Here is a 23,596-nt window from a genome sequence, read left to right as displayed (position 1 = left end):
AAAGTGAAAAGTGAAAGTGAAGTCGCTCAGTCGCGTCCAACTCTTAGCAACCCCATGGACTACAACCTACTAGGATCCTCTATCCATGGGATTTTCCAGGCAAGAATACTGGAGTGGGCTGCCATTGCCTTCTCCCAACGGTCTTCATAGGGCTGAGTAAATGGGCTTTCCAACTGGCTCAGTGGTAAAGAATCCGCCTGCGATACAGAAAACGCAGGAGTTGCCGCGGGTTCCATCCCTGGGCCAGGAAGCTCCCCTGGAGGAAGGTATGGCAACCCGCTGCAGTATTCTTGCCTGGAAAATCCCACGGACAGAGGAGCCTCACAGGTTACAGCCCATAGAGTGGCACAGAGTCGGACACGAGAAAACGACTGAGCTGAATGATTAAGTCTAATTTCTTAAATATGAGAAAAAATGAAGTTCGAACATAATTTTTAAAAATTTTTCCATTTCCCTGACAAGATGAAAAGGCAGAAAAACTAAACTCTCCCGAGATTTGAGAACTGCTGGTCTTATCACCTGTTGAGAGTGGTTATGGTATCTATGTAAAGAACACTGTGCTTCTGGTAAGAAGTTGGAGCCTGGAGAATTGCTGAAAGACTTGGGCACGTCCTTTAATTTCAGGAGCCTCAGTTACCTCACCTTAAAGGGGGAGTAATAATAATACCTTGGAGAAGGAAATGGCAACCCACTCCACTGTTCTTGCCTGGAGAATCCCAGGGACGGGGGAGCCTGGTGGGCTTCCGTCTGTGGGGTCGCACAGAGTCGGACACGACTGAAGCGACTTAGCAGCAGCAGCAGCAGCAATAATAATACCTGGAGGATGTCTGGGGAAAAATGGGGGAATGGTTGTTAAACACATAAAATATTGGCTTAATAAAAGATGTTACTAGGCGATTATGCCCATTTTCACTAAATGTGAAGACCTTCATAACATCTAAATGCAGTTTCTGGTCCTAGTTGCATAAGAATGGTCCAGGGTGGAGAAAGATGGTTGCAGGCTTTATAAGAGTTTGCCTTGTTTGTCTGCCCCACCTCGCCTCACTACCACAGGCTAGCAGCCTTTGATTTCAATATTTCAGATGAGCCGAGACAGTGAAATAGTGAGTGGCAGCCACCTGCCTCTAGCCTCTTTTGCCCTAGCTAACTTTTTAAAATATATTTAATTAATTAATGTATATACATATATATATATATATGTAATGTTAAGGAAAGAGAAGAATTTAGGCGGGTGATGCAAGGGGTTGGTAGTTGGGATTTCTTTATTTTTTAATCCGACAGTCTGATTTTTGTCTTCCTGTACCTATTCCCTTAAGTCTTAAGGCACTATTGGTTTTACAGTTTCAGTGCGCCCCTCGGGACAGAGCAACCTGGCCTGCTTAAGATCATGCGAGAGTCCCAAAGTAGAAAGGGAAAAGTGTTCACGCTCATCTACGCATCAGGAGTGTGGTTAGCCTAGATTGGTCAGGGTCAGGTAGGTAAGATACACTTGCCACGGTTACAGAAGAGCGTCGGGAGGAAGATCCGGTCCTTGAGGGAGCCTCTGTGGATGGAAGAGGAGGAAGGCGGGCACCTTGGCAACTTGCCTGAGGTGGGGTAGCCGAGGGAGACCTTTTAGCCGCAGCCTCTCACGGACTCTCCTCTGGCAGAGAACCGGAGGAGGCGCGGCGCCGCGCGGGACGGCCTGGCTGGGCGGCCGGTCCCGGCAGGAGCTGAGGCATTTCGAGAGGAGTCCTCCGGGGGCGGAAGGATGTTCGGAGCCCAGGCGGCCAAAGCAGCGATCAAGCCGCAGCGAGAGAGAGAGAGAGGCTCTCGGCTGCTTCTGCATCCTCCTCCCACTGCACTTTGGCCCACGCCCACGGGCGCCCCGCCCCCCTCGGGCTTATAGCAGGCGCCGGGCACCTCCGGACGCCTGGGAGCCGACGGCGCGGCTGCCTGCTCGGCCTGGGAGCCCCGGCGCCGCCGCCGTAGTGGCGAAGTGAGGCGGCGGCTGCGCCCCGCACCATGGAGGGCAGCCTAGCCGCGACCCCAGCCCCAGCCCTGGTCGCCACCGACAGCCGCCGCCGCCCGCGCCGGGTCTGCCGGCTACCGTCGCTGTTCTCAAGGTGCCGTCCTTTCCTCACCTCCAAGGCAATATGAAGGCGACCCGGGACCACGCGAGCGCCCCTTTCTGTACGCGCTTCAACCACTCCGACCCCGGCATCTGGGCGGCCGAGCGCGCCGTGGAGGCGCCGAACAACCTCACGCTGCCCCCGGAGCCCAGCGAGGACTGCGGCTCGGTGTCCGTAGCCTTTTCGATGACCATGATGATCACCGGGTTCGTGGGCAACGCGCTGGCCATAACGCTCGTGTCGAAGAGCTACAGGCGCCGGGAGAGCAAGCGCAAGAAGTCGTTCCTGCTGTGCATCGGCTGGCTGGCGCTCACCGACATGGTCGGGCAGCTGCTCACCAGCCCGGTGGTCATCGTCCTCTACCTGTCCCACCAGCGCTGGGAGCAGCTCGACCCGTCGGGGAGGTTGTGCACCTTCTTTGGCCTGACCATGACCGTCTTTGGGCTCTCCTCACTCTTCATTGCCAGCGCCATGGCCGTCGAGCGGGCGCTGGCCACCCGGGCGCCGCACTGGTACTCAAGCCACATGAAGACCAGCGTCACCCGCGCCGTGCTGCTAGGCGTATGGCTGGCCGTGCTCGCCTTCGCCCTGTTGCCGGTGCTGGGCGTAGGTCAGTATACCATCCAGTGGCCCGGGACTTGGTGCTTCATTAGCACCGGGCCTGGGGGCAACGGGACTAACTCCCGGCAAAACTGGGGCAACGTTTTCTTCGCTTCTGCCTTTGCCATCCTGGGGCTATCGGCGCTGGTGGTCACCTTCGCCTGCAACCTGGCCACCATTAAGGCCCTGGTGTCCCGCTGCAGGGCCAAGGCCACGGCGTCGCAGTCCAGCGCCCAGTGGGGCCGAATCACAACAGAGACGGCCATCCAGCTCATGGGGATCATGTGCGTGCTGTCGGTCTGCTGGTCGCCGTTGCTGGTAGGTAGTTTCAGGGCATGGGGAGTTCGGGGTGGGCGCGTGCGCGCCGGCGGGCAGTGGAGACTTTGGGAAGCGACAGCACCTGCAGGGGCGTGTCTGCAAGCAGAGAACTTTGGAGAGGGCTCTACCTGCGCTATCTTGGTCTCGGCTTCAGAACGTAGCTCCTCATTGACTTGCTGAGCACCTTCCAAGTGCTCGGCATCGCATTAGGCTCTGGCTGTGCACGCCTGGAGACCCCAGGGGTGCTCACGTTCTAATCGGAGAGTGTAAGAGGATACCCAGGTTCACTGCCGTTGCAGAAAACCGGTTTCTCCCGCGAGCACTAGGAGCAGAATAGAATGGCGATGACAACTCCAGCCCGGTACTCTGGGTTTTCTCCTTATTTCAAATACCTCTCGCAAGTTGAGTCGATTTTCACTCTGCAGAAGGACTTTACCGGCGACCCCACACCCCGCAGACAGGCACAGCCTCTGAGCCAGTGCGCGCCCTCCCTCAGCAGCCGCCGCTCGCTTTGCTAGCAGGCAGACGGGAGGCAGGAGAGTGGAGGGGCGTCTCGCCCTCGGCCAGCGTCCGTCCTTTGAAACTGCGCTGCGCCCTCTAGGAAGTGCTAGAACCCAATCATCCCGTGGGCTCCGAGGCCTACTAACTCCCTCGGACCAGCCTTTGCTTGTCCTTGTGGTCACTGCGTGGGGCTGATGGCAAGGCCCTTCCTGGGATAGGAAGTAGAGGTTTCTGCACTTACCAGTTCTTCACGGGGCCCACAGCCCGGGAGCAAGTGACGTTTCCACATGCTCCTTGTCTAACACTGGCTCTTACATCTTACTTTCCAGGTTTTCCTCTGCGGTCCTTTTAGCTCGACATCTGGTGTAAGTGCTATTTACTGATTCCTGATGAATGGTTGCTCTTTTCGGCCCCCAGCAACCTGGCTCAGTAAATATTCCTGCAAGAGCGACCTGGTCACTGTGATAGGGTTACAACAAATGACATATACGACCTAGTAATTTATTAAACAGTTGTGAAAAACTGAAATCCATGGCACAGTTTTCAGAAACCACCCACGTATAGGGTTTTTTCTTTTTCCTTGTTTTTCTTGTTTTAGTTTTTATCTTTATCTTGCGGCTTGCGGAATCTTAGTTCCCCTACCAGGGATCCAACCGGTGTCCCCTGCATTGAGAGCTTGGACTCTTCATGGCAGGACCATGGAAATCCGGAGCTTTTCTTTTTTTAATTGTGATAGAATACATTTAACATGAAATTTCCCATTCGTTTTAAGTGTGCAATTAAGTTATATTAAGTACATTAACATTGTCGTACACCATGTACAATTTTAAAACCCTTGTACTTTTTAACAGAACCGTAGTTCCTTTTCTTCTCTCACCCCACCCCACCCCCACCACTCCTGCATTTGACAACACCGGTATTCCAGAATACTCTTGTCTAACTGTGTAGTATATTTAGAGCAGGAGTCTTGGCTTGAAATGGATCATAGGTGGTGACAAGGAGAGTTATGCTGGGACCTCGTGGCCCAAAAATCGCTGTAAGGTCTCAGTTCTGCATTCCAGAAGCTAGAAGTCAGGCTGATGTCATCACCGTGGCTTATCAAAGCCCGCACCAATTTTAGACATATTTACTTCTACTATGTGTAGGTAGCCAAATAGAAGAAAAAAAGAATTCTAAATAATAAGCACTTTACTGTAATTGATAGTTAATGTAGCTTTAAAGACAAACAGAATATTTGAATTTTTCACAAGTCATTTGAGTCCCACATTTTTGAGTTTGTTCTATCACACTCTTTGCTCTATATATCCAAGGAAAAAGGTAAATCATGTGAATAAAATGCTTACTCATACAGTTAACCAGACTTATAGTTGTTGATTGTTTTTTTTTAAGTAGAAGAGAAAATAAACAGTGTGGTTTTTATTTCAAAACTGTGCTTCTAATATGATGGGCACAGTGGCCTTATGAAGACTTTAGATCAGTTCTGAAAACTGAAACCAAACTCACTCTTAAGAAACCCTGTATTTGAAATTTATCTTATTTAATTTCAATTAATATTTGCATATAAACTTCATTGGTGTGCAGCATTTTATCAGTTTATTGGGTCAGTTCTCAGAAAGAAAAACATTAAACAAATTAAACATGTGATCATATCAAAGAGAAGAAATTTGTGGTTTTCAAAATAGGTATTTTTTGAACTAAAGGAATTATTCTGTCTTCTGTTTTGTACACCACTGAAGTTAAGCCTCCAAATATCTTCAGAAAGATCTGCAGTAAAAAGTTGGAATTATTTCAAAGGAAAGAAAATGGCAAAACTGCTCTCTTAATAGGTTAGGGAATTATAAGAATGAAAACACTAGAATTTAGTGAACTGAATTTTTACTGTATTAATGCTGAAGCGAGAAGGTTTTTTTTAATATGTTTTTCCTAATTATAAAATAGATTCCCTGTTAGCTTTAAAAAAATTGGACACAGGGTACTAACCTAATTATCCAAAATTCTTACTTAAAAGGACTCTGTGTATCTTATCTTGGAGGACTAACGTGATGATAATAATGTTCAGTTGTCACTGCTGAAAAACTTAGCAGAGAATAGATACCATAATAAGAAAACATCCCAACTGCTGCAAATTCCTGTTGTGTAAATAGGACACATTGTTGGGTTTATCTGGTTTAAATAGAGGTTTATCTATGGTGCAAACAAAAGCTTTTAAACTTTTCCCCCCAGAAACCATACAATAGAAAATCTGAAATTAAGTGAGAGTACAGTGGGAAGTGATGTCACCATTGATAGATGACCTGCAATTCTTAGTCAATATAAGGCACCAAATTCTGTTGAAATCAGTCAATTGACTCAGCAATGCAATTTGTTTGACTTATTATCATTAGATTTTTTATGAACTACAATCACCAAATAGTCTAGTTGTTTGACATGATAGCCAAGTTTCCAAAAGCAAGAATAACCCAAGGCTGTTATTCAGAGGAAGCCATGACAACAGTTTGTACTTTTGTACACCTGGCACTCCTCAAACAGGTATAACAGCTACAATACTAATACTGTAAGTGGCTAATACTGTAGCCATCTTAAAAATAGTAGACGAAAAGCCATCTACACTGTGAAAAGAGAATGAGTAGCAGAGTTTCTCATCCACAACTTGGGAACTGTATAAAAGCAGCCTTAGGAACTTTGCCTTTGATCTTGAACCAGCAAATTCCCTGCTCAATAGCCACAGATGTGGGCAGAGATGCTTTGACTCAAGGAGATATTTTGCAACATAGATGTAGTGTTAAGTTTAAGGAATCACTGACATTTTTTGACATAGAAAATTTGCCTTAAATGCACTACATATGAAAAGTAGATGTAATAGGTTATTTTGCAGAAGTAATGATGTTTTATATGTTATAAAAAAGTATGATTAAATTGCTAATATTTTCTCTGCCTATAAATTTGTGCTATGTTCAGGATGTTAATTCAGGGAAAATGATTAAGCATATGAATTGACATTATAGGAAAAATCTTCTATAATTTGTTTTTACAAGAATTTAGATTATCCAGAATTCTTAGCTTTTTTATAAAAAACTAAAAAGTTTACTACAATTCATTTTAAGCATTGTGGACGGATATTAAATAGACATTCAAAACTGGTCAAAGCATTATAACCTGTTCAGAGAAGTAGGATTCCCACATTTGGAAGTGAAACAATTAGAGAATAATACTAGATTAGATGTAATTAATAATGCCTTTGGCTCTGGGAAGAAATCCCTCTGAATTTGCTAGAGTAGGCTTCCAGAAAGAGATGGGCTGGCATAACTTGACCTCACAGCTGAGAGTGTGTATGTCTGGAACCCAGCCCACGAGAGTACAGAGGGTGGACGCTGAAACCACAGGAAGAATGGTTTGAAAAGTTCTGTGGATGGATTGAGGATAAATGCAGGATGAGGACTGTGTTCTTTGGCCTGTAGGCTATAAAACCTCTATTTTGGGTTTCGGAATAGGGGAATGAATTTTTAAAAGATTGGCAGAGCTGTAGTGTGTGGATAGATTTGGGCTGGAAAATGGGAAAGTGAGATCAGAAACAACTTGCTTCTGCAGGTCTGTTAGGGCCTAAAGGTAGAGACCATGGAAAGAGATAAGTCAGAGAAAGAAAGGTAATGCTGATAGAAATGGTCAGTTTAAGAAGTGATTGATGAGTTTGAATTGTGGTTTTGGAGGAGACTCTTGAAAGCCCCTTGGACTGCAAGGAGATTAAACCAGTCAATCCTAAAGGAAATCAACCCTGAATATTCACTGGAAAGACTGATGCTAAAGCTGAAGTTCTAATATTTTGGCCATCTGATCCAAAGAGCTGACTCAGTAGAAAAAATCCTGATGCTGGGAAAGGCTGAAGGCAAAAGAAGAAGGGGGCAGCAGAGGAAGAGATGGTTAGGTAGCATCACCAACTCAACTGGATGTGAATCTGAGCAAACTCCAGGAGATAGTGAACGACAGGGGAGCCTGGTGTGCCACAATCCATAGGCTCTCAAAGAGTTGGACACAACTTAACAATCGAACAGCAATAGTAAAGGAGTGATTGAGTCAACAAACATTTCTTACACATCAACTATGTCCTATTCTTTGTGGTAAATATTTTCACATGCATTACCTCATTTAACTGCATGCTGTGAAACTGCCAGTATGTTCTACTTCATTCAGATGAAGAACTGAAGTGTAAAGAATATTATAACCAGATTTCTAATTCAAAATATTTGACTCTCAGTTTATTTTTAATCTTTTTTCTGTTGTATTGATTTGTTTGTTTGACTTAGCTAAAAGTCAGTAATTCTAGTGCTAATCATAGTACTGGGAAAATTATATAGCCTCTTAAAATACAAAAGTAGAGCTAATAGATATCTAAGGTCTTTTTCCATGTGTTATGCTTAGTAGCCTCTTATTTGGGAAAATCGTGGTTTAATGACCCAGAATGAGAAATTTGAGAAGGAGACTTCTTGGTCAATTGTACTTTTGTAAGAATGGGGTTTTCCAGTAGTCATGTATGAATGTGAGAGTTGGACTATAAAGAAAGCTGAGTGCCGAAGAACTGATGCTTTTGAACTGTGGTGTTGGAGAAGACTCTTGAGAGTCCCTTGGACTGCAAAGAGACCAAACCACTCCATCCTAAAGGAGATCAGTCCTGACTATCCATTGGAAGGACTGAGGCTGAAGCTGAAACTCCAGTACTTTGGCCGCCTGATGAGAACTGATTCATTGGAAAAGACCCTGATGCTGGGAAAGATTGAAGGCAGGAAAAGAAGGGGACGACAGAGGATGAGATGGGTGGCATCACCAACTCGATGGACATGAGTTGATGGAGGACAGGGAAGCCTGGCATGCTGCAGTCCATGGGGTCACAAAGAATCGGACACGATTGAGTGACTGAACTGAACTGAAGAGCGGGGCTTCTGAGTGACTTGGGCTTTTGGACACCATACGTAAGGAAATGGCAGATTATCTAAGTGATATATCCAGAAGCAAATATAACTTGAAGATTAATGAGCTAAATCAGGGCTTAAAATGTAGGTTTTTGTTTCTTGAGTTTATTAGAGAGAGCCAAGAATTAAACAAATTCTTAAGCCATTTTATTTGAAGACATTCAGATGGTCGAGAGTTGTAGCATACGTGTGACTCATTGGCCTTTCTCCTTTGAAAAAGCTGTAAAGGTCAATAACTCAATTTTGAAAGTTTCCATAGGATCATTTTTCTGGGAATTACACTCAGGAATATGCACTACAGGCATTTGTAACAGAGGATGAGTGATGATTTGTCTGGGAAGCTGAGAGGTGGTAGTGAGAGGTACTGGGTGTCATGTTCAATTTTCAGTCCTTGCCTTGCAGAGCTAGAAAGCAGGGAGAGAAGTTCTCCTTCAAACTCCTCACATACGGGTAGCACTTTTATAGTCCAGCAGTGTTCTACATGCATCTCTTTCACACTTGGCAACTCTTGGAATCTACAACTGTAGAATGTCATATTCTGAATCCCTCTTTTCCCTCAGTTCCTTACCACAGAAGCAAGTGGTTTGTATTTCAATTCCTGCCTTGCTTCTTGAGAATTATTAGATGGCCTCTTAAGTCCTTCTTTTCCCTAGGAAAATTCTAATTTTCAGAGATTAATGAGGGTAACCCAAGAAGGGACCTTATTTTTCTTGGGGTTCCTCTTATATCTTGTCTCCTGAGTGTACATCAGCATTTTATGGTAAACATAGTAATTCATTCTTACACAGAAATGACAGTTGGACAGTGTGTGACTTTTTTAAATGAGAGGGATGCACACACACGCACATGCGTACACATATACACACACACAGAAATAACACTGTGGAGTAGTGACTCTGCTCCCTTTATTCAGAACACTTTTGTCTCCATTTTCCAACTTTACACCTCACCCCTGAGCCATTCAGGACAGCTGCTGAGCAGTCACTGTCTTGGATTGGCTAAGGTCCCAAGTTAGCAGTGACTTTGCTAGAGGAACCTTCCTTGAGCCTCTTTAGGCTTGGTTGGGTGCTCCAGCTCTTTGGTCCCACAACGTTTACCCTGCAGATCCAGTGTCTTGATCTGAGTCACACTTTACTGAACATTCTGGTTAATTGATCTCCTGAGGGCAGATATAGTAACTACCCAGTAAATTGTTCTTTTCCTAGGAACTATCATGACCAGCCATACACGGTATGTCCAGTACAAGCCTATTGAGTGAATATCTGAGCACATAAATCAGAAGACAGGTTCTTGTCCCAGTGACATAACACAATCCATTGTGTGACCTTAAACAGCTTGCTTGATATCTTTGTGAACACTTTTCTTTTTTTCCTGTAAAATAGGAATAAAAACACCAACTCAACTTATTTCACAGGATTGTAATAAAAAACAAAATGGATGTGAAAATAGTTGAGACTATTTCTTCCATATTAAGAATATTACTGTGATGTTTTATAGATGCCAGTGTTGACTTCTTGTCTTCAGATAGACCTTTCTCCCAGGAAACTGGAGAAAAGAGAGACGTGATATTTCACAGCTTAACTAGTGGGGAAATGTGGTGGAGAATGTAGCTTTTCAGAAAAAAAAAATTAAGAAAAAGGGCAAATAAATATTGTAAGATAAATATTTGTAAATCTTTTCGAGGTATTGTAATTCATCCCTCCTCCCTGCCCCGTCACCATCACCATTCTCTCGGTTCTGGGATGCTTTCCCTCTCACAACTACCAGTTAACTCTCTAAACCTAAAACATGCTGGATCCCACCTCCCCTTCCCTTGAACTTGGAGAAGTACCCACCACCTCGTGCTCTGAAGACCTCTGTCTAGAATACGTCCCTTGTCTTTCCAGTCAGGGACTCCATGTGCTCAGACCTGTCTTCATGTAAATGAGTCGAATTAGTTGTGCATTAAGTTGCTGTCCTCGGTCAAATCATTCTGCAGACCTCTTAAGGCTAGAGCCTGTGCCTGGGTTGTCCTCATCTCTTCACAGGTGATCCAGAGTGTTGGGGCTGCACAGATTCTGCACCACTGACTCACAGTCCAGAACTGAGTTTACATGAGCTTTAAATCAGACCAAAGCATGAGGAATCACACAGTTGTAAACTGCCTCACAGTTAGTCTAGGTCCTGACAAGGCATTAATATTATTTGTAGTCTGCAAATAACACAAAGTGTAATTTTCCCATCCAGTAGCCCTCCTAGAATTCTCTTGGGCATCATTTATAAGGAGAACATTTCAGCGGCTGGTCTGGTCACCTATTCAAAATCAGTATTTTATTTTACCATTACTGATTTTTATGATAGGTATTTGAGGACTATAAACCTAAAATTGAAAGATGGGCAGAGATAGAAGAGGAGGCTTGATTTTTCTCACTTTAATTCTGTTGGAAAGAAATTAGGTATTAATTTAGGTAAGAGTCATATCATATAGTGAAGTGAAAGTTGCTCAGTCATGTCCAACTCTTTGCGACCCCATGGACTATACAGTCCATAGAATTCTCCAGGCCAGAATACTGTAGTGGGTAGCCTTTCCCTTCTCCAGGGGATCTTCTCAACCCAGGGATCAAACCTAGGTCTCATGCACTTCAGGCAGATTCTTTACCAGCTGAGCCACAAGGGAACCCCAAGAGTCATATCATATAAGTACAGGATAAATTTTACACCAAACAAGAATTTTACAAATCTTGGTAATGCAAAGACAGAAGGCCAAGTTTGATCTGGAAGTATATTTATTTTAAGCAATTTCTTTAGTTTTTTAAAAAACATATATATACATATATTTGACTGCGCCAGGTCTTAGCTGTGGCATGTGGGATCTAGTTCCATGAACAGGAATGGAACCTGGCCCCCTGGATAGGGAGCGCAGAGTCTTAACCACAGGGTCCACAGGGTCCCCAGGGTAGTTTCCTATTTTAAGCAATTATTGATCTAATAAAAATCAAATATAATTTTAAAAACACACTTTTCACTAATCCTTTATTTCCTTTGAGTAGATTTGATCTTTTTGTTCCTCTTTCTGAATATTTAGTGTGTCATTTTCTGTGCTTGAGAATATGCTGCTGTTGGTATGACTCATGAGCATTTGGAAAAAGAAGTATGCTATTAATGCTGAAAATACTGAAAGAGAGATTCTAAAAGATACGGTGTGTTTTGAAGAATTCACCAGTCCAATAAAGTGGAGCTTTCATTGTGGTCTTGATATACGAAATTTCCCTGATAACGTTCTACCACTTTGGGTCAAGTTGAGAACACACATCTACATTTCCCTAATTAATTCAGTGCCTTGGCAGTCAAAGGCACAAACAGAAGTCAGTGTTTAAGTGACCTCTGCTTCTGTTTCATAAGAAGAACAAGAGAAAGCTCTTGAAGAACAGATGGGGGCTAGGGAGAGCAAAAGGCACTGGAAGGCAAGAGCCCGTGGTTCTCGTCTTGGCTTTTCTACCAAAGGATAAAAGTCATCCTATCTTTCTGGTTTTCCTTTTCCTCATGAGTTAAAAAAAAAAAAAAAACTTATCACTCTAACCTTCTTTTCGGTTCTGACTTCCTGTGGCTCAAAATAGATAAAATCATCCCTTTCAGACAAACCATATTAGGTATGTGGGGGGAAATACCCAAAAACGTCTTAAGAATCATAGAAATGTATACAAATGAACAGAATAGATCATGCGTTCTGTTATATAATTATTCTGTAAATATGTATTGAGTGCTTGCTTTGTGTCTGCCTCTCTGGTGATACAGTGATGACTAGGGTAAGGCTGAAGGTATTGAGCAGTTACCTGACTCTAAGGGGCAGCCTTCATGTCATGTTCCATGTGAAGGACAGTCCTTGTGGAGCCGGGTGCCATCTGTGCTGTACTTGGTGGCCCTGAGCGTAAGCCAAACAGACATGCTGGCTTCTTCCATGAAACTTTCAATCTACTAAGGTAGACCCACAGAGAATAAACCTTTCATCCAGTAAACAAATGTAACCAGTCTGGTGGGTCATCACCCTGTTGCTTTCACTGCCACGTGGTGCAGCTGCTGCAGGTTGATCTTGTCTGGGCTGAAGGGCAGTGCTGGTCCACTGCCACTGTGAAGCCCTCATGGAGCATGTCCCTGCCCAGGCTGCAGTGGGTCCGTGTTTGGGTGCCACCGTTAGGAGTCACATTAATTCACACCCTCTAACTTCAGCCATGAAGCCCAGCAGCAATTTTCTGAAGCACAACCACTGTACTAGAATGTAAGGACCCAGAGAGTGGCTGGCCTCTGGCCACATACTGCCTGGAACCTCCTTCTGGGGTCCTTTGGCTCTGGGTTGTACTCAAATGACTTTCTCACAAGTTTGTCTTTCTCTTCCAGTAAATTTTCTTTTAAGACATTCCATGTCTTTTCCCTCTACTAAATGCAGCCAAAGTTGCTCTCTACTAAGTTTCTTGGCTTCAGATATTGGGAGAGGAGGTTAGAATTCTCTGCTTTTTTTTTCCCCAGAAAATATGATAAATATGATGGTCTACTTCTTCCCAGGTAACCAGCAATTTATACCAGGGGTGTTGTATGGATTTCCTTTGTTGTACCACACAACTTTCCGCTATGAAAACCAACTCACTCAACATTTACCAAAGTGAATGTTTTTCATTTCTGTAATACCTGCTCCAATGTGACTTGCTCTGCCCACCTGAACAGGGAAGAGCAGGGCAGCTTCTGGCATCCCCCTACATACATCATGAAAACAATGCATGTGTGTATGAAGTTGCTTCAGTTGTGTCTAACTCTTTGCGACTCTATGGACTGTAGTCCTCTAGGCTCTTCTGTCCATGGAATTTTCTAGGCAAGAGTACTGGAGTAGGTTGCCATTTCCTTCTCCAGGGGATCTTCCTGAACCAGGGATCGAACCCGTGTCTCTTATGTCACCTGCATTGGCAGGCATGTTCTTTACCACTGCGCCACCTGGGAAATCCATGTGAAAACAATGGACGTGATATAAAGGCAAGAAAAAGGTGCTTTGGCAAAGTGTCAAAGAGGACCTTCTTTTGATGCATTGGTAAATGTGGGGGTGGTTAAAAAGGATCTCTCTAAGAAAACATCATTTATGGTGAATCTTGGAAGTCGGTACTTAAGGAAGAAGGAGCAACTTGTGAAACTATCAGTGTAGGAAACAGCTGGAAGCATTTGAGGAACTTAAAGAGGGCCACAGGGGTACATTAGCATAAATAAAAGGAACAGTAGCTTTAAGGTAAAGCTAGGAAGGGAGGCAGGGCCAGCCCATGCAGAATCTTGTCATTTTTGTTTGGGAATTTATAGATTTTTATCTTAAGTATCTTGGAAAGCAACTAGCTTTGAGTGAGGGAGTGATTTGATCTGCTTTGTGTATTAAGAAGATTATTCAGGCTGCCTTATGAATTAGAAAAGGTATCAGAGTCCTTGAGTACTGAGATCAGATGCAGATGTAGAGACATTAATTTAAAAAAAATTTTTTTTTCCTTAAGTGTTGCTTTAAAAGGAGAGACAAAGTTTGGCATAGAATTGACAGTGGGAGTGGAAGTCTGTGCAGAAGCACATAGGGAAAAATTGAGCCAGGTGTGCTGGGAATGGTAAGCGAATATGTTTTTGTTGAAGTATGTTTGAGAATGTGAAGAAATATTATGAGTCAAGTAAGGACTGAGGAGGAAGGAAGGAAGGAGTGCACTGGTAGATTGCCTTGAAGATTAGAAAGAGGAATTTGCATTTCATCTTGGGCAAGTTGTATTCCTTGTCTGTACTTCTCTTCCATATTTGTAAAAGAAGAGGGTTGACTTTATAAAATCTCTTGATTTATAAAGGGTCATTTAGTAAAATAACTCATCTAATGTTTGATCTATTTCTAGAATATTCTTGGTGAAATTTTCCATTTTGTTTGAATACCTTTACCTATTGGAAATGTATTGCTTTTTAAGGGACACAAATAATTTTCTTAGAGGTTCTTTCTCTCTCTTTCTCTCCCTCCTGCCTCCTTCCCTCTCTTTATTCCTTTCTATTTTAGGGTCAGACATAGTACTAATAATATATGTAAAACACTTAAACACCATATCACACTTAATAAGCACTTAATAACTGGGCTTCCCCGGTAGCTTAGAAGTAAAAGAATCTGCCTGTCATGTAGGAGCTGCAGGACACACAGGTTTGTTCCCTGGGTGGGGAAGATCCCCTGGAGGAAGGCATGGTAAACCACTCCAGTATGCTTGCCTGGAGAATCCCATGGACAGAGAAGCCTGGCGGGCTACAGTCCATAGGGTTGCAAAGAGTCAGACAGGACTGAAGCAACAAAGCATTTACATACGCATACTGGTTGAACTGAAGTGTTGCTAATTCTAGTTCTTGGTTTATGTGGAACAATACTCAATTTAATTAGAGATATCTTTTATTTTTAATGGAGAAGGAAATGTTACCCCACTCGAGTATCCTTGCCTCGAAAATCCCATGGACAGAGGAGCCTGGTGGGCTACAGTCCATGGGGTCACAAAGAGTTGGATACAGCTGAGCAACTTCACTTTCACTTTAGCTTCACTTTATTTTTAAAGTTATATGACACTGTACTTCTCAATTAAGTATCAAGCAGTTCTACTAAATCTGTGTAAATAAACAGTGAAACACCATGAAATTATCTTGACAACGTCAGGGACAGGAGAGCCGTGATGTATTAGTTCATTTAAGTGACACTATCAGTTGTGTGCAAGACACTGTACTGCAACCTGATAGAACAATGGCATGGTCCTTGTCTTTAAGGAATATGTTGCTTACTGAATGATTTCCTGGAGAAACTTGAGGTTTTGACTCAAAGAAGCAATGTTATTTTTCTTTGTCAATTATGAATATAGCAAAAACAGTTGGGACCATTCAGAATTGATTTACCTATTCATGTGTTCAGTGATTGTTTCCTGAGTACCTACTATGTGCCAGACACAGTTCTAGGTGCTGGAAATATAAGCAATGAAATAAACAGATTAGCTTCCTGCTCTCAGCAAACATGCATTCTAGGGGAAGGAGAAAGTCAATCAATTAGATGAGAAGTCAAATTTTGGTAAATACTGTTAAGAAAATAAAGCAATGTGATGTGATAGAGGAAGCCTGGGAAACTTTTGTAGATGGAGACATTGGAGAAAGCTTCCTCTTAAATGAGAGGTAATATTTAAGCTGATATCTGAGGGAAAGGAGAGAACCAGGTATGAATGATTTCCAGGTAGAATATTCTAGGTCGAGGAAACAACAAAGGCCCTCATTTGGTAAGCTCAAGAGGTAGAAAGAAGTCCTGTGTGGCTTAAGTGAGATGGGTGTGGAGAGAGTAAGAGTCCTTGAATTGAGGTAGAGATAGTGTTGGGGGCCAGATTGTGCGAGGCCCTGCAGAGGAGTTTTGATACTATTTTAAGAAAACACTGGAAGATTTGAAGCAAGGGGAGTGACATAATTGGATTTATGTCTTTAAAAGATTCTTCTCGAAGCTGTGTGAAGACTGGGTTGCAGAAGGGCCAGAGTGGAAGTAGGGAGACCAAATAGAAGGTATTGAAACTGTCCTGATGGGAAACGATGACAGCTGAGGTTGGAGTGGAGAAGTGAATATATTCACACAGAGACGGACTTTATAAGACCTTCTGCGATTTCTCTAATCCTTGTCCCGTGACTCTGACAGGAAATAAGGCCCCATCTTTCTCTCTGGGCCTCTGGTAAGGAAATGGCTATCTGTCCACAAATGACTTTCCATCTAGTTCCTTAAGGTGGAAGTGACTACTCTGAGCTAGTAAAGGGCAGATTTAGAATTAAATTCTATCTAATGGGGGCTATTTATTTTTTGTTCTGAGGTGTGAATTGGAATAGTCAGAGAGAAAGGGAAATAAGCAAAGTTTGCTTGTGAAAAAGTAGGATGTTATAAGACTCATCATCCCTGAAGAAAATCCAGACCAAGCTAAAGCAAGCTAGTTTAAGGGGAAAAAAGGAAGGGGGAGGTGGATTTCTTGGTTCATATAAATTGCTGGTGGTGCCAAGAGTGGAGGTGACCCTGCGGACTACAAAGCCAGGACTATCTGTATCTTTCACTTTGACTTCTTGCCTGTGTCAGAATCTCCAATTCAGGCTCTGTTTCTAAGGAACTAACCTTGGACATACTCTTGCAACTCACTGGCCAGGTTCCATGTACTTTTTCCCATAGCATTTGGTTAATAGGTCTATATTTACAGTCTACATGAAAGGGTTTAATTTTGCTATTTTTTCCCCACAATTTTGATATTTAAAGTAATTTTTAAATTAACTTTTTTTCTGGTTGTCCTGGGTCTCTGTTGTTGCACGGGCTTTTCTCTAGTTGTGGCGAGCAGGGACTACTCTCGAGTTGCAGTGCGCAGGCTTCTCATTGTGATGGCTTCTCATTGTTTCTGAACACAGACTCTAAGGCACATGGGCTCAGAAGTTGCAGCTCTCGGGCTCTAGAGCTCAGACTTAATAGTTGTGGCATACAGGCTTAGCCACTCCACATCATGTGGGATCTTCTCTTCCCTGATCAGACATTGAACCCATGTCTTCCGCATTGGCAGGTTGTTTCTCCACCACCGAGCCACCAGGGGAGCCTTAATTTTGCTTTTATAGCAATAGAGTATTTCAGTAACTATGAAGCACTGTTTCAACAAATTTTTTCCTCCTTCTTTCCTCCCTCCCTCCTTTTTCTTTGCTATTTATTTATTTAGCAAATACAAGAAACAGTTATATGTGACATAGTTTCAGGACCCCACTTCATCTTCAAAGACATTGTGAGTTTTGTTAAATTACAATTAAGGATTAAGACTTAGAGAATGGTCCAGAAGTGAGTTGTGTATAGCTTGAGCTTTCCGGTGGAACAGAGGTAGGTATATAAGTTTCTGAAAGCTCACAAATATGCCATCAACACCACAGAGAGGCAACAAGAAAAGGAAAAAAGAATTTTTTTCTTGATTTTTCCATAAAGGATGAATTGCAGTCTGGGTTTGATGCTAATCTGGCAACTTTCTGTATAAACCATTGGATGCCCTAAATACCAACATTCTAGGTGGCATATTTTTGAATTCATTTAATGGTAATAATTTCCTCAAGTATAGATTAAGGATTTGCCTGGATCCACAAAGTAAATTTCTTAACTTCTTCAATTTTGTTCTATAAAAAATATTAGGGGATGTCTTGATTTTTTTTTTCTTCTTTCATCTATTTCTTATTAAATCATGCTGTAGGTCAATTTCAGGAAGCATGAGAATACCCTCTGACTTCAGAGCTCTAGTCTTCTCCCTCAACTTGATATTTGGTTGCAAACAATAGAGTCTAACACTAAACACAAAGGGCATATGTGAAAAAGGATACTGGGGGCTCACAGTGTCCATAGAAAGCTGGCAGGTTTGGAAGATAGGCAGGACACAGGCTGTTCTAGATGCTGAGCATCAGGCCAAGAACCTACTGCAAAACAGTTTCTGTTGCTCTTTGTGTCCTAGGGGCAAACCTGACTGCTTTAGCTTGGGTTTTTTACCTCCTGGCCAAATAGGTTACTAGAAGAAGGATCAGGCAACTGCAGCGACTTGTTTTTGAAGTAGGACCTGATAGTGAGAGGTAAGTGCTAGGATTTTTCTCCCACCTAGAATAAATACATAGAAAAAGTTTTTCAAAATTGGGGTATTAATAAGAGATGGGGGTTTGTTGTTAACTTCTAAATCATCCTTAGAAACATTATGACAGTAAAGGTGTATCTTTTAAGTCCTGTGTGTGTGTGTTCATGTCACTTATTGAGGAGTTGGATTGGCAATGAGACTGATGGAGAGGAAGCTGAAAAGAGCCACAAAACAAAAGGACATACTTATTGAATGCCTACTACACGCAATCTCTTGCTGCTGCTGCTGCTAAGTCACTTCAGTCGTGTCTGACTCTGTGCAACCCCATAGACGGTAGCCCACCAGGCTCCCCCATCCCTGGGATTCTCCAGGCAAGAACACTGGAGTGGGTTGCCATTTCCTTCTCCAACACATGAAAGTGAAAGTGAAAGTGAAGTCGTATCTGACTCCTAGCGACCCCATGGACTGCAGCCCACCAGGCTCCTCCATCCATGGGATTCTCCAGGCAAGAGTACTGGAGTGGGGTGCCATTGCCTTCTCCTGCAAGCACTTGAGAATTACTTTATTATCTAATTTAACTGGCACGAGTTTATCAGTTTGGTAATTTTTTATCCCCATCTTTCAGTTGTACAAACTATAAACAATTAGAAAAATTTCCCCAGTCCTACCCCTAGAAATTAGTAGAAGTTAGATTTTTTATGCTGTAATAATCTCTTTCACATTCATTGTCTCTTCTTATTAGCCTACTGGTGGCTCAGATGGTAAAGAATCTGCCTGCAATGGAGCAGACCTGTATTCAGTCCCTGGGTCAGAAATATCTCCTGGAGAAGGAAATGGCTACCCACTCCAGTAGTCTTGCCTGGAAAATTCCATGAACAGAGGAGCCTGTCAGGCTACAGTCCATGGAATCGCAAAGAGTAGGATACGACATGACTGAAAGACTAACACTCAAAATATTTTCAGGTTACTTCACTGAAAATGTCACACACAAAAAGAACAGATTGATTGAGAATGGTCAATGATCATGGAAACTGTCTGGGTCACATAATTATAGTGATTAAAGATTTCCTGCAATATCTTTGTTGATTCATTAATTGATTGCCCTTCTTAAGAGCTTGGGTTTCTAGAGAACATACTGTGAAAATCCCTGTAGAAGTGACAAGAATTTTGATTGTTCTATAGAAAACTGTTAAAGGATTCCATTCAACACAGCGCCTACAATTTAGGAGGGTTTTTCTGTAAAGCCTCAATTTCAGCATCAATTTCATCGGGTTCCTTCTGTCTCTTCAGGTTTAGAAAACTCACATACATTGGTAAGGTTTTACTAGGCAAACATTTTTCAGCTAGTACAATTCACAAATATTATTCTTTTTACTAAACTATTTATAAAACAAATAAAACTGTTTATTGAGTTCTCTTTGCTTAGCGGGAAAGTGTTTGACTACAGTCAAAATTAGAAAATTTTGTTTTGACAGTTTTAAAACTTCTAGCATAATACAATGCAATTGGGATTCTTGCAAACCTGCTTTTATCTGGTGTTTTTTTTTTTTTTTTCCTCTTATAGAGAAGAAAAAGAGCCCTACTGAGCCTCAGTGTGTTCACAGTGATCCTATAATATGGAATTCAGGCATTTTTCCATCTAGCACTCTCTCACCCAGATTAAAAGGCTTCAGATTCCTTAGCTTAATCCTAAAAATCTTGGATTTGGCCACGTTTACCACTCATTTTCCATTCCTCCCCCAGAATCCCTACCTTTAGTTGTAGAAATCAATCTGTAGTTCCTAGAATAACTTGCAGAATTACACACTTAGAAGTGTGAACTCCATATTGCAAACCTCTCCAGAAACTTTTGATATTTTAGGGGAAAGTGAAAGTCACTCAGTCGTGTCCGATTCTTTGTGACCCCATGGATTATATACAGTCCATGGAATTCTCCAGGCCAGAATACTGGAGTGGGTAGCCTTTCCCTTCTCCAGGGGATCTTCCCAACCTAGGGATGGAACCCTTGTCTCATGTCTCTTGCACTGACAGGCAGTTTTGTTTTTGTTTTTCCATCACATCCTAGATTTATTACAACCGGCCTGCAGGCAAGAGGAGAGAACTATTACATCGACACTTCAATTCTATGGATACATCTTAAATAGAGGGATAATTCAACCAAGAATACAGAATAAACTGTTCCCAAGCTCCAGGAAGCAGTCATGTGACTGAGCTGCATTTTTTACAGACAAATAAGGCAGTTTTCTGACAGTTTTTATACAATATGCTTCTGTGGTACAGGAGAGAAATAATCAGAGCTCACAATGTAGTTTTTACACTATTGTCACAGTGTGTGAACACTGTACACCCTTTTGTTTTCATAAAGATACATTGTAATAAACTTCTTGCCCTTGAGTTTATAAGTTTGTAATAATCTGTGATTAATACACTAAAAATTGCCTTTTTTATGTGGTCCTCCACGTGAGAGATACTGAAGTGGGTTGCCATGCCCCTCTCCAGGCAATCTTCCTGACCTAGGGATCGAACTCTTGTCTCTATATCTCCTGCACTGACAGGCGGGTTTCTTTTTTACCACTGTGCCACCTGGGAAGCCTATTTTAGAAGTCAGAGCTTTTCTAATCCTGGAGACTGATTTAAATGTCCTGCTTCTATCCTCCATAGGCATGCGCATACCCTTTTCATTTAATTCTGTACAGTTATATTTACAGTTGTCATAATATTTATTATGACAATAAGGATAATTGCCCACAGTAGACAAATGCTTACTTTACAATATACACTGAGCTAAGCATTTCGCAGACATAATCTCATTTTCTTCTGTCAACAACTCTACAAGGGGATACTGTTATCTCTTTTTTCAGATGAGGAAATTGGTTTTGAGATGTTAAGTAACTTTACCAGGGTCACAAAGTTAATGAAAAGTGGAGCTGACACTCAAATCCAGATTTGTCTAGCTTTATAGCCTATGTAATGAACCGCTAGATTAAATGGCCTCCCTCTTGTTAATATCCACTTATTTGTCTGATTCACTGTAAACTGGTAAAGAGCAGAGACCTTACCATATTTGTCTATAAATCTTCCTGGCCCATAGCAGCCACTCAGTGAATGATTGTGGAATGAGTGAATGAAGAAACGAAGTTGTAGTAAACTGAAGGGGACATGAAATTTAGAATCAGAGAATACTAAGTTTTACATATATTACATGATTTATGATCTTTACATGAATATTTCAAGGCAGGAAACACATATTTTTTTTTTCTTTGCTGGGTAAGCAACTTGCTTTAAGACCCACAGTTGGTAAATGGTATTGAGCAAATCAAGCCCAGATGTTTTTTTATTTCAAAACCACCAAGGAGCTTTGAAATGCAGCTTGAGTCTAATGAATGATGGTACTAATTTAAACAGTAAAACTGTGAGCATTATAAAAAAAAAGCAAAAAACACCAAAAAACATTACGCCTTTCCCTTTGTTAGCTTTTATTGTTTCTACATTGTTGTTAGTAATAAAAATTCTTATAAAGACTGAAAACTGTAAGAATGGGAGACACAGCATTGTTTTTGTAAAACAAGAGAGAAATTAATTAGAAGCAGTGGGTAGAGGCAGTGGAAAACAACTGCTCTAATGCCTGGTATCCAAAGAAGAGAAAAACAAAAAGGATGTTTCGGAAGGTGCCCTGCGGATAACAATTAAACAGTGAGGAATTTTAGCAACAATAGGGAAACAGTAAAACTAACAAAGGCAGGGAGAAACAATGCTTCAAAAGATGCCCAAAATTTCAGTATATCAGTTTTGCCCTCAGTTGTTATTAGAGATGGTATAACATGGTATTATGAGAGATGATATAATATTCTTCAGAATATTTCTGTTCTTCAGAATAAAGAACATAATTACAAATCTAAGGTTGGGACAGCCTTCAGAGTTGATTAATCCAGGAGCTCGGCACTGTAATCAAGAAAGCTTGCCCCTTCTTATACAGTCTACGGTTTTGGCCTCATCCTGTCTGTGGCTTGTTCCCCTCGGGTAGTAGGCTGGTTGCTAGTACATGCTTCTTTGTTCATCTCTTGCAGGACAAAGAAGCTTTGTTTTTCTATGGCTCTCTCCTAAAAATGACGAAACTTTTCCTGGGATGTCCCTGTGGAGCTTCCCCTTAGAACTTATTGCCTAGTATGGGGTCATGTCATCATCCTTGATCCAGACATCTCCAGCAGCTAGGGATGAGTCAGCCCTGAAGCACTTAGGCTCCAATGAAAATAGGTATTCTGGTGAGAAGGGAAGATGGGAGAATGGAGAAAGGCAAAAATGGACACTGTGGTGATGATATTTCTGCCATTTAATTGAGAGAATACAGGTGGAAGCCCATCAAAATGTATAAGGCACTGGACCTGCACTGTCCAATATGGTAGCACTAGCCACTTGGTTATTAGACACTTGAAATATGATCACTCCAAATTGAAATATAATGAAAATGGAAAGCAGAATCTTTTCATTAGAGTTTTTTGAAAAATAAAGCATCATTTACAATATAAATATCTCATGATACTTGATGGTGTTCATCTGCCATCTGAACAGTGCCTGAAAGGAGAGTGCTTGTGAAGATTTATTACAAAGCTGCTACATAAACCTTAATGGCTTATGGGGTTAAAAAGGGACTTGTGCCTCTACTGGATATGGCAAGTTACCATTCTGTTATGTGTTATAGCCACATTCTTCCTCACTGGAATTTATGTACTAGTTAGGAGGTGACAGTGAAGGCCTCTTTCATGCTTCATTATATTGTTCTTCACATCAAAATAAGAATAATACCCAAAACAATAACAACAAATACTTACATAGTACTTATTATAAGCCAGATTACAATACTGTCTCTATGACTGTTAACTCAACAACCTGGAAGGTGAGTGGGTTGCAGAAATCAATGTCTTCAGTTCTGCTACTTTGAAACCCAAAAGGATAGTCAGTCACAGAAATATTTGGTTGCCACTTTCCCCCTTCATAAAAGCCAAGCAGTAAAAGTGCAAGTTAAACCCAGTTAACACAGTTCTCTTTTAAAAGGTTGAGGCATTGGCAGCTGAACTTCTTGTCATAATGAGGAATCATAGAAAGTTCTTAATAGGACTTGGAAAAAATGATACTTTACTCCCCTCAAGTTGTGGATCTGGCATTGCACTATTGCTTAGCCCCTATTTATAGTCAACAGAACAAGAGTTAACTGTAAAGAAAGCTGGCAAATTTTCAGAGGCAGTGTTTTGTGTTGGGGAAAAGAAAATAATATAGTGTTGGGAAGTTCCTATGCTAACCTAATTAGAAAACTAACATTGGCAGGGAATTTTGCAAGTAAATCATAAACTGTTATTGATGCATTATCTGTTAGACTCTGAGGGGCATTTTACATATTTATTATAATATATGCATAAAATATTGCTTCCCAGGTGGCACTAGTGGTAAAAAACCTGCCTGCCAATGTAGAAGTATGAGATGCGGGTTCAATCCCTGG

The 23,596-nt window shown here is 42.0% G+C and overlaps 1 protein-coding gene across 5 annotated transcripts in view; it reads left to right on the top strand.

The window, feature by feature from the left end:
- The first annotated feature begins 1,572 nt into the window (after positions 1-1,572).
- PTGER3 (prostaglandin E receptor 3) overlaps positions 1,573-23,596 on the top strand; it is a 96,940-nt gene continuing 74,916 nt past the window's right edge. For 2 of the 5 annotated variants that reach the window (XM_055402058.2, XM_088835389.1), the window contains exon 1: positions 1,575-3,029. In XM_055402058.2, the coding sequence (XP_055258033.1) occupies positions 2,136-3,029 (894 nt within the window). In that variant the 5' untranslated portion in view covers positions 1,575-2,135. Of the gene's footprint in view, positions 3,030-23,596 lie in introns of all 5 variants that reach the window. The other 3 variants (XM_088835390.1, XM_055402057.2, XM_055402059.2) reach the window with 3 other exon arrangements.

Source organism: Moschus berezovskii, chromosome 4, assembly GCF_049115385.1.
Source record: "Moschus berezovskii isolate FMDL1 chromosome 4, NW_MosBer_1.0, whole genome shotgun sequence".
Lineage (NCBI taxonomy): Eukaryota > Metazoa > Chordata > Mammalia > Artiodactyla > Moschidae > Moschus > Moschus berezovskii.
The sequence above is the reverse complement of the archived record's forward strand: the minus strand, read 5'-3'. Positions and strand labels throughout refer to the sequence as shown.